Source organism: Rhinolophus sinicus, linkage group LG04 (genome assembly GCF_036562045.2).
Source record: "Rhinolophus sinicus isolate RSC01 linkage group LG04, ASM3656204v1, whole genome shotgun sequence".
Classification (NCBI taxonomy): domain Eukaryota; kingdom Metazoa; phylum Chordata; class Mammalia; order Chiroptera; family Rhinolophidae; genus Rhinolophus; species Rhinolophus sinicus.
The window spans coordinates 129,469,163-129,484,022 of NC_133754.1; the positions used below are offsets into that span (position 1 = coordinate 129,469,163).

At 36.5% G+C, this 14,860-nt stretch overlaps 1 protein-coding gene across 12 annotated transcripts in view; it reads left to right on the top strand.

Moving 5' to 3' along the window:
- Positions 1–14,860, top strand: part of FREM1 (FRAS1 related extracellular matrix 1) — a 162,190-nt gene that overhangs the window by 93,065 nt on the left and 54,265 nt on the right. For 10 of the 12 annotated variants that reach the window (XM_074330371.1, XM_074330372.1, XM_074330370.1 and 7 more), the window contains exons 21-24: positions 2,008–2,230; positions 4,554–4,698; positions 7,871–8,012; positions 10,618–10,813. In XM_074330371.1, coding sequence (XP_074186472.1) covers positions 2,008–2,230; positions 4,554–4,698; positions 7,871–8,012; positions 10,618–10,813 — 706 coding nt within the window. Of the gene's footprint in view, positions 1–2,007; positions 2,231–4,553; positions 4,699–7,870; positions 8,013–10,617; positions 10,814–14,860 lie in introns of those variants that run through there. The other 2 variants (XM_074330373.1, XM_074330367.1) reach the window with 2 other exon arrangements.

A 14,860-nucleotide genomic window follows, 5' to 3' on the forward strand; every position in this document is an offset into this window, starting at 1 on the left:
TTCAAGAGGCTCACCTCATGCTGCCATTTTTATGACGTAATCGCAAGTGACTTTTTAAAATAGTCATATTTGTTTTTCTTTATTGTCAAAAGTATATTTATTTAGTAAACAGCCAGGCTTCAATGAGTTGTGTGCAACATGCGGAAAAAAAAAGAAAAAGATAAGGATGGTTTAAGTTTAAGTTCTTGTCATCCATTTCAAACCTATCTACTAGTGTGTATCTGTATTTTGTATATATTGATTTCAACCTTTTATTTATAATCTCCATAAACAATTAAATGGGAAAAAAGAATCCCACATTTTTTTCAATAAAATTTCCCCATTATCTTGTGAATTTACTGTTTTTGTCATGTATTGAGTCCAGCAGTCCCAAGCTCGGTGAAGAAGGATATGTTTAAAATGAATTCTATGCTGATATGAAAATATTTCTGATATAAATAGTTATTTTTGTAAAGTAGAGCATAGTAGGTATAATACAATCCTTGATTTGTAAGTAAGAACATACAGAAAAATCGTACATACACATAATCATCACTGGCATGTGCACAAATTACTTTTGTGGAAATAATTACTGAAATAATAGAACATATTTTTAGGTTGCCTTACTATAATTCTTAGAGAAAAAGACTGGTTACCCCCAAAGATGATCTCATAATTATGTCATTCTTCATTAAATTTTGATGCCATCTTCATCCTTAATATGAGTAGGACCAGATAAAAGAAAACCAATAGTACTTTAGGCCAGGTATCAGATATGGCAAATGATTTCTTCCTTATGCACATTTGAAATGTGGTTGCAGGAAGGCTCCCTTTAAAATCAACAGTAGAACCTGAAGAGAAAAGGCATTTTCACAAAACTAAACCACATGTGTCCTTCAAGTCTAAAATGCCCACTCAGTCATGATGACATTCCTGGTCTCCTCAACCCTTTTGTACTTCTTGTTTATCCATATTTAGTAGCTAGACATTTTCTTCCTTGCTTTAAAGTTATTGACGGACAGGCCTTCACAATTTCATCTAACTTGTATGCTTTAGAGTATTTGTATTCCCCACAGAATGTAGCAGAGTGACATTGTAGGTTCCCAATAAGCATGTGTTAAGCGTATGCACTTTATTATTTAGGTCTTGCTATATTTCAAAATAGAAAACAGAAATCTTTCTTTGTTCTCTTTATTCTTACTATGAGAAAAAGAAGATCAAGACAGCTTACTACCAAGCTCTAAACGACTAAATCCTACATGAAATAAAAAAAACATTCAGTTCTCTTTGTGCTTAAGGAAGTAGGAAACCTGAAGTGGGGTGTGGGAGTGGGGGAAGGTAGTTCAGGAAAATTAGAGGTATGAGAACTAGGGAGAGATGAAGGACCCTGAATTAAAATATACACTACTATGCATGCAGAAGCACCCTTCTCAATTGTTGATAGAAATTGAAATGCAAAAGTTTTTCCTGCAATGGCAAAAATGAAAAAACACACCAGATAATCCCAGTATGTATAGCAGATATTTGTGTCATTTCTAAAAACAGAAACATAAGAATTGTGAAAGGAACAAGGTCCAGGAGGTAAAAATAAAAGATTAGGATCTGAAGGTAAAGGGTCTACACTGTTTCATAACTGAATTCCTCTGTCTTCCGAGTATCTTTTGGTTGTTTTTCCCCAATTTTTGAATTATGAAATTATATATATATGTGTGTGTATGTGTGTGTATGTACACACACACATATATGTAAATATATATATGCACACATACATATATATTTTATCATTTGTCTATCATGTAAATGAATAAGATGCTCTGAAATCTTCAGAAAAAATCTGAGAGAGCTTAGCAGATTTGTTCTTTTCTCTAAGGTCATGTTAACCCAGCAATATTTAGGACTCACTACCCACAAATCTCATGGAAAATTTGCAATAGGCTATCTTAAAATTGCTTCTTTTGAACAATGGGCCAAAAGGAGGACAAGTTTGATTTCTCACACAACTGACTTTTCTGACTTGTTGTCGTTTAGGTGTGTGAGGGTCAGATGAAAGAGCTGGATTCTTCCATCATCAACGCTGCTGACCTGGACGTGCCCAGGGACCACTTGCTGTTCAGCATTGTGCATACACCACGTCATGGCCTCCTCGTCAATGGGGTGTTTAGCAAAGACTTTCCTCAACATAAGCAGCCAGCCAGCCCTGGCCAGAAGCATGAACTTGTTCACAACTTTTCCATGGATCTTCTCAAGAATGGTATGTCATGTGCCTACTTTTATTAGTTGGTTGTTGATTTAACAATTTAACCCAGAAAAGATTACCGTAAATGACAGAAATAGGAAGTGAAGAAATGGAATTCACCTACTTCATTCATTTATCCCTGGAGGGTTTTCTCCTGGCTCTGTATTAATGTAGGGCATGCAACTCCAGCTAGAGATAGTGGGTAATTAAAAAGGAAATAATAGGTTTCTTTCACTTTTAGAGCATCAATAAAAATGGTATTTGTGATTTTGGGTATTTTAGCTGAAGCTTTTAATGTCATACTAAAAAAAAAAATCCCTTTAAGACTATTGAGATCATGGAACTAAATTTGAAGAGATTTGTCTGCCAAAATTTCCACATTTGAAACAAATATAGAACCATATATAATACTTCATTATTCTCTGAGGAGATAATTTCCTCTTTAAAGAAATGACACATTGGAATAGCAGCCTGAATTATTTTTTAATTACTCTTTTAAAAAAATTGATCTGATGCCATTTTCTATATATAAAAATACTTTTAAATATTTGAGACAAGTGTGTGGTTCTAGGACCACTGCCTACTCTCACTCTCCTTTCTGCCCTCAGTTATTCTGTTTCCCAGTCCAGGGTCCTTTCCCATCCTTTGCTGGGGTCGCCACAACCAGTTTACTCTTGATTTCCTCCTCCTTGGAGCTCGCCCAGACCATTGAAACCTTTCCTTTCCTGTGTTTCTTCTTAACACTTGTTCAAAAGTTTTCCTATGGTCTTTTCATTTCTTCTTTCTCCAACTAGAATGTAAGCTCTCTGCCCCAAAGTTAATTTTGCAATAGTTCTGCAATGTCATCTCATGTTTGAATCTGAAAACCTAATTCATATATTTTTTAGTTTTTGTCAACTACAGAGAAATAAATTCTGGAACTTAAATGATGATATTATCAAATCAATAACCATGTGTAGGAAGTAATTTAAGACATAGTTACAATATTTTATTAAAATTTACAACACAGGAAAAAGGAATGGTAAATTGAATTTTACTCTCAAGAAAATCAGTTTTTTAAAAATAACATTCATTGGTTATTGTTAGGTTAAATAAGTATATTGTGTGAAGTTTACACTATAACAATCATTATAAAGAAAAAATATTCATATAAATATTTTGGTGATATTCTCAGAGATTAGATTTTCACATCTATTTCATTTTTGGTTCATTTATGGCTACATAATTTTTAATTTTAATATATTCTTTCACATAGTTTTTCCCCTGCAAACATATAGAACTCATTAAATTGCTAGAATGTTATGTAATCTGTTTCATTACTATCAACTATTATAAGCATCTTTTTACTTTTTAAATATTAATTGAAAACATGGTCTGTGATAACTACAGTGTTTTATTTTATGGATGTATTGCATTATAATCTTATATAACTGTCTCCTGTTTTTAAATATGCAGATAGCTTTTCAGTTCTGGATATTATAATAAACATATTTTACATATATTTATATAACATAAATATTCGTGCACATCTCTTAATATTTCTTTTACATAAATTTTTATAATGAGATTACTTGGTAAATAAGATGAGTATTTATAATGCCTTTAGAGAAAAAAATTGCCATTGCCACAAGTGCATAAACATACCTATTTTCCTAATCAATAATAGATGTTGTTTTTTAAAAACTTTGCAAATTTGATGGTCAATAGTAGTCTCTCATTGTTATTTTGATTTGAAATTCTTAGATTATGAGTGAAATTGAACATATTTTTTATATTTATTAACTATGTTACAAATAAGTTTTTCCATATTTGCCTTTTAATTGATGTTTTTAAGTACGGAAGTAAAAATTGTGAGTCCTCCAACATTGTTCTTCTTTCTCAAGACTGTTTTAACTTTCTGGGTCTCTTGCATTTCCATATGAATGTTATGTAGGTTTTAAAAAAAAGTTTCATGTTTAAGTTTTGATTCATCTAGAATTGATTTTGGTTATTGACTAAGGTAGCGATCTAACTATAATTTTCCCCAAGTAATGAACTAATTTTCTGTTTAAGTATTTTGACACCCTTGTTCTCATGCAGTTTATTAAATAATATATTCTTTTCTCACTGATTTCAAATAAGAACCTTATCAAATACTACCATATTCAAATAGGAATTTTTAATGAACTAAGAGGGTACTCTTACTTCCTAAAATATTTTAATTTCACCCTATTGCACTGATTAATGATCTCTTGCTAATATCAATGGCTTGGAAATTAATACAGATTATCTGTGACATGTTTTGGAAGTGTTCACTCATCAGAAAGGTTTACTTTCTCTCTTTTTTCTCTTCTTCCAGGAATGAGGTTGTTGTATATACATGATGACTCAGAGAGCCTTGCTGATGGTTTTACTATCCAGTTGTCAGATGGGAAACATAAGATACTTAAGACCATTTCAGTAGAGGTCACCCCAGTCAATGATGAGAAACCAATGCTGATCAAGTAAGCTACCTGAAAAGGGTCCCTTTCACATTCTCTATAAAATTCTGAGGTCCAGAACATTAGGTGTAAATGCAATGTGTGTCCTCAGAGAGAAACAAGTCTTTGCTCCCATCACAATTTGTCCCACCAATTAGGCACCTAGAACATTTAGTGCAAATGTTAGTTAATGTAACTGCTTCTAAACAATTTTCAATGAGCCTTTTAATTATTTTTTCTCTAAAAGTTCTTTTTAGTTGTAAATAACTAAGAATGACTGAACATACAGTATAAAGTGAGCAGTACACTAAATATTTAAACACATGCACCTACATGCACCAAAGTGCAATCAATGCATGATTTCAACTAAAGTGTGATAATATTAATTGCAGATAGTCCTCACTGTGGATTTGGTCAAACTTGTAACTAAGAGTGGCTGAGGGAAATATATCAATGTCACTTTCTTCATCATTTTGACATTTCATTGTCTACAAGTCCTCTACCCTATGGATCAACACCTTGTCACCTGATGTCAAAATGATCACTTTTTTAAAATGCTGAAATGATACTAATTGCAGACTTTTTCAGTATCTCCCTCCATAGTTGATCAGAATTTGATCACAGGGTATGGAGTCTTCATCAATTATATTTCTATAGCTCCAGCCATTTCTCTTATTATTGTCCACTGTACAGAAGTGTTAGACTTTTAGGAATCCCAACTCTTCTCTAGTGTTGTGTGTAGAGAAGTGTTTGCTCCTTGACCAGTGCACCTCTATATTCAATGGTGCAGCCGTGAGAGGCATTGAGTAGACAGTCTGAGCTTTTATCAGGAGGTGAACAACTTTCTGAAAATGTGTAAACTCCCAAAGTCTCCTCCACTTTGCAGAAAAGAGACCTCCAACAAGCTCCTATCATATCCTGCCGACTCTCCTGCTGTTCCCTTTTGGGCCACCAGTGACACCCTTGAAACTATTATGGGAAGTACTGATGACAGGTTTTTGGAGGGTTGCATCTCAGACATCATTTTGACTAAGAGTATTCAACAGAAATTTCTATTTTTTAATTCTCTAGCTGAGATGTTGGCTTGGTATGCCTTGATTTGATTTATAAAAATGAAAACATGAAGGATATTGCAGTATTATGAAACTCCTTTCTGATAACCTCACTTTACCTAATTGGGAGAGCGAGAGAGAGGTGAAAACTGGTGTTTTACTAAGTACTTACTAAGTGATAGACACTATATTGCAATCTTTCACATATGTTATTTCCTTACGTCCACACAAAACTGTGGGAAGCAGGTATTATTATCCTCAATGAGAGAGCTGAGACCTGAAAGGTAAAATAATTTACATAAGGCACTCACTCAAGTCTATCTGACTTACTATTTCTTGTCATGTTCTTGCTATTAACCTGCCTGGGATAGCTACATCTACAGATTCATAGCTACATCTACAAGTCTGCTTTAAAATCTTTCCTTCATCTTTCTTTTCTTCTTGCCTTCTCTCCAGTGGAGAAGAAGTTATATTCCCCCTTCTTTCCCTTCCATATGTGTCCTTGGGTCTGTTGCGTCTTGCCTCCTCCCCATTATATGTGCCCCAGAATGTGCCCCATTATATTTTCACTCCTGCATCTCCAAGCTCTCCCTTTTCATTCCTTCTGCTAACAAGACATAGGGATACAGTTTGTGCTTGGGAGAACACATTCTGGAGCCAGAGTTCCTTGGATTAACCAATTACCGGTGGTATGAGCTTGAACATGTTACTTAACCTCTCTTTACCTCTTTGTCAAGCTCTTTGTCAATGGGATTAATCACCGGATCCCCCTTATAGGGTTATTGCAAGAATGAAATGAATCAAAATATGTAAAAGTGCTTGAAAGACTGGCTAGCACATACTAAGTGCTCAGAAGAGCTAGTTCTTGTCATTAGTACCAGCAGGTATTCTCATTCTAAAACTGGAAAGATGATCCAGTCCCTCATTCATTTCAGTGCCAAACTATTTGGAGAGGGATAGCTTATGCTCCCTTCTTCCATTTCTGCCCACTACTGTCTCCAACCTGTACTACTTTATTAAAGTTGTTCCCTTAAAAGTGACCCTTGGCTTTCCCACCAAATCTAATGGCTCCTCTCATCTTACTGGACACTGTTAGAGCATTTGACATAGCATTTCTTTGATAGTCCTTTTCGGTGCTGTAGATGTTTTTGGTTCTCCGGGTCACATCCCCTCAGCCCTCCTCTGACTGTAGTGGTGGGACCTACTGTGCACGCTGTCTGTCCATGTCCCAGCCAGTGCGCACAGTGTGTGCTCCACTTTTCTGCCTCAGGGCTTTCTCTGAAGCAGCAGTGGCTCATCCAGCCCCTGTCCAGGCGCAGCAGAAAGCACTCTGCGGGCAGCCTTCAACCTGTGGGAGCTAGTAGATAAGATGAATAGCCAGCCTCTCATCCTTCAGAAGCACAATTTGAGGCGTATTTCACATGGTTCTTCAAATGATCCCCAGCAGCATGGAGCCCCATAGCAGTCTAAACACCCTTTGTTGCCATTTCCTCTTTACTTCTCTGACTCCTCACTCCATTTCCTGTTCCTGAAATCACTTTGCAAAGAAATTGCCTGCACTCAAATTCCTTGTCCCAGGGTCCCTGTCAGTGTTACCCAGACTCTGGCATACTTCCCTCTCTCTCTGCTTCTCTGTGAAGAGAACATCAACCACCCAGAATATTAACAGGAATGTAGAGGGCCACGGATTACCTAAATATCACCAAGCTTATCATGGTATATCATATGGGGCACCAGACCACCTGGGGTTGAGTCGCTGAAACTGTAAATAAGTTTCTGTAAGATTAGAATGATAATACCTGACCCGCTTACTTTATGGAGCTGTTATTGTATGAAATAAAGTATTAGAAACAAAATTATTTTATCAAATAGGTGGCAACATAAAATTGTAAAATTATTTATAAGTAAATAATAGAAGTATGTCGTTACCTCATACCATATTCATTGTTGCTAATTGTCTTTTAGGACTTTCATGAGTAAAGTGAAATGAGTCACAAGTCTGACTCATCATTTTCAATACTTTGGATATTGAATTTCATTCCTGAGTTGTTGAAAATTGAAAACTGTAATAGTCATTATGAGTGTCCCCTGCTAAAGCAATACCTTCTATTTTCATATCAACCCAGACATCTTTCTTTTTACAGGAAGGCTGAAATTACAATGAACATGGGTGAAACTCGTATTATTTCTAGCGCTGTACTTTCAGCCATAGATGAAGACTCACCCAGGGAGAAAATTTACTATTTATTTGAAAGGCTTCCCCAAAATGGGCAACTTCAGCTTAAGGTTAGTGACCTTTTTACTTTATTTTGCAAAATGAGTATCAGGTATAAATTTTCTCAGTACATAGATTTCTGTAACTGAATTTATTCTCTAATAGCCGTATTTTGTCTACAAGTAGAAAACTGAAAATTTTCAAGTATGTAATGAACTCCCACTATTCTAAACATTCCTATTCCACTCAGGGTAAATTCAACCATTATTAAGGCTCTCTTTCCCCTGGGATTGCACCTAAATTTGGGGGAGGGAGTTACCGGGATAAAGCCAGTTGTCCCGTTTCTGACAAGAATCAGGTATCCTTTGAGATTCCTTCATTCCCACCAGATGAAAAATGTTTTAAAATAGATTTTATTTTTTCAGAGAAGTAATTGTAGATGTCAACACACTGATTACCATTTATAGAGAGAGACAAAAGAACTGAAATAGGCAACACGATATTGAAGAACAAAGGAGAAAGACGGACACTATCTGACTTCAAGACTTACTATAAAGCTGCAGTTATTCTGACAGTGTGGGCTTGGTGAGACAATAGACAGATCAATGGGACAGAATAGACAGTCCAGAAGTAGACCCACACAAGTAGAGTCTGCTGATCTTTGACAAAGGAGCAGAGGCGATACCGTGAAGAAAAGGTAGCCTTGTAACGAATGTGCTCACCAGTCTGACTCAGGGTGTGTGTGTGATGCCCAAGGATTAGCCCAGCACGAATTACAGATCAGTCACTTGAAAAGGTCACTTGAGTAATCCCTCAGAAGGTTTATTTGAATGGTGGGTTAAGGCTAGCACCAACCACCACCTCCCATCCCCAATGTGATGATTTAACTGAATGCTTAACTTTTAATGTAATGGAGGCATCGTCCTCGAAAAGCAGCAAGGATTCGTTCTGTATGGAACAGCCTGATTGTCTCAGATTGTAGGTACCATAGAGAATCAGAGTGAAGAGCAATCACTGATTTAAATTGAGGTACAGCTGCGTCCTTATTTCATTTCAAAGAGTAATGAAGCAGAAATGCAGTGAGAGCTCACACATTTGGGTGACTTGGGAACTGAAGTGTTTTGGATATGTGAAAATCCAGATGGGTCCAGGTTCCCAGCATGGCGCCACATAATTCTCTCCCAGCTCTTTAGGGGTTCTCCAAGTCTCTCCAAGACCAGGGACCAGGACTCCAGGGTTCTTGTTTGTTCTTGACTTTCCTTTGTTTTCCCCACCTTACGTGTGACTCTTATTTACTTCCTCGTTTGGGGCTTGCAAATGATTTCGTCAACTCAAAGCTTTCATTTGGGAGTGCGAGTGGGGAATTAGAGAGAAGAGAGAGAGCAGATGATATTTTTTTTTTCTGTAATTACTTCCAGGGGAAAGATTACAAAGGAAAAAGTTAAATAGAATTGCAAGTTGTCCAGTTTGAAACCTGAAAGAGAATCTGTTTTAAGAGTTAGTTTCGCAAGTAGATCTTATGGTGAAAGCAATGAGCTTAATTATTACATATAATTTTCACCCCATGATCACTGAGGCAGAACATAACCTTTGTACAAGCTTCAGATGAGCAAACATATTAAAGAAGAGGAAACTTTACCAAATAGAGTAACAAAAAGGGAAGTGGTAAAACGAGAGGAGAGGAAGACAAAACATTGTTGCCAGAATCTGGGAGTCTGTGGAATAATGCGCCAAGAAAAATAAAACATGACTGATTTAAATTTCTGTTTTAGGCTCTTAACCCAGACAGGAAAAGTGCAAGATAATAACATAGAGTAAATTTTTAAGATGACTTTTTTCTTAAATTATGTCAAATGACATTACAGACTATTTTGGGGGGAAAACTATGCATTTTGAGAGAATAATAATAGTGTTAGCACTCAGATACAGGTTTATTAGTATTATATTTAATAATACTCTTAATTGTCAGCTCCCTGTAGCATAAGAACTTCTTTTAACTGAAAATACCACAATTTCTAAACTGGATTATGTACAGAATATATGCTTAACTAATGTTGGCTTGTTTTAAAAAAGATTCTGATATTTGCAGTTATATTTTTTGCTGACTCAAGGTATAACGTAGTGCGTGATAGGGAGCTTGATTATTTTCCTTGGGCTGAAAAGTGTATGGGGCATAAGCACATTTATTCTACTTTTGTTTTATCTTCGTTAGAATAGCCCTATAACAAACCAGTTTGAAAATATAGGTTTGATTAATTGTACAATGATATTAACTAAAAAAAATAGGAAACCCCAGGTGAAACACAGTTAATATTTAAAGGATCAATTCCAGCAGCTCGATTACCCACCTGCTCTCATTAATTGGAATATTTAATCAGCTATGATTGCTCATGATAAATACCTTGGAATAAGCATTGCTGTTGAATTGCCACATGACTGTCAAAAATCCTTTGGTTGAAGTTATTTTTTTCCCCAAGGTCATAAATTGTTTTAATATATTTCTTTGAAAGGAAAAAAAATAAGACAAATGGTAAAAAAAAAAAAAAAAAAAAGAATCTGGAGTTTTTCTGAAATATCATTTATATTGGAGGTTTTCAGGGGATATGGAACACGTCCACTAACACAGCTTGGGGGGAGAAAAAGCACAGGCACCTGACTAATTCTGGCACCTTTCAGATAGGGAGGGACTGGGTCCCTCTCTACCCTGGCATGAAATGCACTCAGCAGGAAGTGGATCTGAACTTGCTGAGATACACACACACCGGGGCAATGGATTCCCAAAACCAAGACAGCTTCACCTTCTACCTCTGGGATGGCAGCAACAGGTCACCTGCATTTGACTGTCACATCACCATCAATGATATGGGAAAAGGTAAAAGCGTTTCTATCAGGGTTTACTGGGATGAACTTTTTTTTTTTTTTTTTTAATTTATTGGGGTGACAATTGTTAGTAAAGTTACATAGATTTCAGGTGTACAGTTCTGTAATACATCATCTATAAATCCCATTGTGTGTTCACCACCCAGAGTCAGTTCTCCTTCCATCACCATATATTTGATCCCCCTTACCCTCATCTCCCACCCCCCACCCCCCGGGATGAACTTTTAAAACCATAAGTGAGCCGGTGAAAGACAAGTTTTTCCCCTTCCCTCCTCCCGCTCTCTCTACCTCCCTCGTTTCAGTACTGCTTCCCTTCTTTCCTTTTCTCTTTCCATTCTTTATACCTGAAATTCCATCCTTTATGATTCAATCCTTTGGCTCCTCACCTGTTTTGTCTGTGATCCATGAGGTTCGTGAGATAGCGAATCCATTTGTTACTTTCAGTATTTCAAAAAGCCTATTGGAAACTAGCCTTGCCCACAACATGGCTGCATATGCTACTTTACCAGCATTTTTGCTTTAAGTGAAAATTTGCCAAATCAATGTGTTTTAATTTCAGAAAGTAAATTGTTATTTGAAAATGTAGTTTCAAAGGAAAAATATTTCCAATACAATAATAATAAAGGAAATAATAATAAATGCATTTTAAAATTAGAAAAAAGGAACTTTGTCATTGAAAAGGTTAGAAGTTGTTGCTCTTTTCAGTTTGGAAGTGATAATACATACTCTTTAGGGTCAAGGGAGAAGACTACAAGTTAATAAGCTTCTCTTGAATTAATTAAGCAGACCATTTGCATAGTAGGACTCAGAGTATGTAAATGGTGAAATGCACAGAGTGAAAATACTAGAAAGGTGAGCAAGGCATGTCCAACTGTCACTACTCCATCCTTTTTTTTAGAGGTTATTTGAGGAGGCTAAGGATCACATTTCATTCATTGATACTATCCAGGATCTATATATTCCCAGGGCCAAGTATAGTCTTAATATCTTTACTACATGCTTGGTTGACTGAATGCTTTCTTTTTTTGCCTTGGCTGCCAGGAAACTCAGAACTACATTGGATGCTTACATGCAATAAATATCGTACTTCATGTGCATGGTAGAATTATAATTTTCCTGAATCTTTTAAAACACATTTTGATTGACTGGCTTTGAGATATTTATTTTGGGCTGCATAATAATATATTTGTTTCCTGATTATAAAAATATATCCCTTTATTATGTCTAATAAGTAACTCTCAGATTAGCTAGATAATACTGTACACATTTATTTCTCTTTGCAAAAGTAAGACTTGTTCATCATAACTATATGTCTAGGCAAAATACAATACAAGGAAATATATCAGGGAAAACAACTAATGTGTTAGGGCAGACCATCTTCTCATTGCCTCAGCACAGTGCATTCCTGGGGAGTGGGGTGAGGGTGGAGGAAGGTATTGCTCCAGGTAGCCATCTGGGATAATTTTCTAGCTAGAGGATCCTCCATCTCTGAAGGCTTTGAAGGCAGTCTGGCAGTGAGATGTGGAGGAAAATGAGAGGATTTCATGGGCTCGGCCTGAAGGAAGGGCACCTCTTTTCTACACATCCCAGTGGCCGAATCATAGTTACATGCCACATTGAGGGAGGCAGGGCAATGGAAACCCTGGCAGTATGCCCAGGAAGAAAAGGAAATGAGGCTGATGAGTGCCTCACCAGTCTGCTACAACTGACACTTGATTATTTTCTAAAAGGATTTGTAAACCCTTACATCAAGTAGATACATTAACCTATTAACATTGTCAAAAGTTCCAAATATCTTCTCTTTTGTTTCTTTTTACAACATGGTTTTATATCTGTACTGTGTTGGTTGTATCCTTTTTTTTTCTTGGCATGAGTTTTCCCAAGTTGCAGCATAACTTTGTAGCCATGATTGTTCATCTTTAAATAAAACTACATTGAATTGTTAGACTAAAACATAACCCTAATATTGAGCATTTGGGTTATTTGGGTTATTTCCATTTGGGAGCCATTATAAGTAACATTAGGCCTTCCAGTTGTGCTGTGTCTTCTGATTTGCATGGTAGATAAAATGACGTGGAGATCTTGGAGGGAAGTTTAGAAGGACATCACCTGTAGTTGACCCTACTCCACACCTTGCTGTTACAGGGCTGAAAAACTGCATTGAGGCAAAACTCAGATGCTCTTTTTCTTCCTCAAATCCATCTTCTGCTCCTGGTGAAACCTCTTGCGGGTGATTTTTTGTTTTCCCAGCCTTTGTTCAGTCTTCTTACTGCTTTGATGTGTTCGTCTTTGCTTCCTCTGAAGCTCGTGGGGCTCGGGTTTTGATTTAAAGTCAGGATAGTCATTAATTCTGCACTGGATGTAAGTTGCATTGTATTTTGCATAATATGCCAAAACGACGAATTTAATCATCTAAAACAAGGTTTCTCAATGTTGGTGCTATTGACATTTTGGGATGGATAATTCTTTGTTGTAGTGGACTCTCTAGTGCACTGTGGGATGTTTGGTAGAATTTCTGGCCTCTATGTGCTAGAAGCCAGTAGCAACTCCCAATTATGACAACCAAAAATGTCTCCAGATATTGCCAAATGGCCCCTCATTGAGAATCACCAGGCTAAGTTATATCTCCGTGATGTTTTATTTGCAGTTTTTGTTTCCTCATGGGACTGAATATCTTTTCCAAATTTTATTGACTGTGTGTGTTATTAAATTTAGAATTGGCTTAGCATTTACTTCACTCACATTTCCTTTTGGACATTCACCCTTTTAGTGTTGATTTATAAGAAATCCCTATATATTAAAGAGAGGACACAAAATAATATAGTGTTTGAGTTTGTACTATTGAACCAGATGGGCTCCACCTTTTATTAATTGTGTAATAATTGGCAAGTTAGCATTTCTACACCTTAATTTCCTCATTTGTAACCTGGAAAATAAGATAATACCCTACCTCATAGAATTGGTGTGAAGATGAAAGATCCTTAGTCCTGTGCCTAACACAAAGTAGAAGCTTTATATTTTAGTTGTGATCTTTTTTTAATGAATGGAATTGGATTATAATCCTCATTTTGTAAAACACTGTATCATTAGCCCACGTGTGACCCACTTCTACTTTGCTCATTCATCTACTCATCCATATGTTCTTTTTAAAATACATAACCATGTGATTTGAGGACTGGACCATTTGCAATAATGAACATCTACCTCTGTGCTCTTCCCATCCTCCAAAGAGAACCACCATCCTGAATTTTGTGTTAATTATTTTCTTACCTTTGTTTATAGTTTTCTGGGACTTGCTCACAAAAATAACAAATCTAATAAGCTTCATCAGAGTTGTCGTATGTAGCTGTAGTTCATTCATTTTGCTATTGGGCAAGATTCAGTTTTATGAATAGACTACAGTTTGTTTATACATTCACCTTTGAAAGGGCATTTGGCTTGTCTCCAACATTTTCAATTACAAACAGTGCTGCAATAACCATTCTGGTTCTTGTATCCTGGGTGTAAGTGTGTGTGTTTCTGTCTGGTACACAGCTGGAGTGCAATCATGGGGTCAAGGTGCACGAGGTAGGACAATTAGGTTCACGAACTCATCCTAGAAAAAGTGCTACACACCTCATTGCTGAATATCATTAATGTCACCTTCGAAATATTTCCCTTGGGAAGCTATGCACTGATGCCAGCGCCTAGTCCACCCTTCAAAGCAATTTTGGATCTCTTTTTCTGGAATGGACATCAGAGCTGTTGTCCTATTACCCTTGATGTCCTGAATGTCGTCAAAATGTCTTCATTTCAATATTTCCTTTATCTGGGTAAAGAAAGAAATCATTGGAGGCCAGATCAGGTGAGTAAGGAAGATGTTACAATACAGTTATTTGTTTACTGGCTAAAAACTCCCTCACAGTGTCGTGTGAGCTGGTGCATTGTTGTGATGCAAGAGCCATGAATTGTTGGCGAAAAGTTCAGGTCGTCTAACTTTTTCACGCAGCCTTTTCAGCACTTCCAAATAGTAACCCTGGTTCGCTGTTTGTCTATTTGG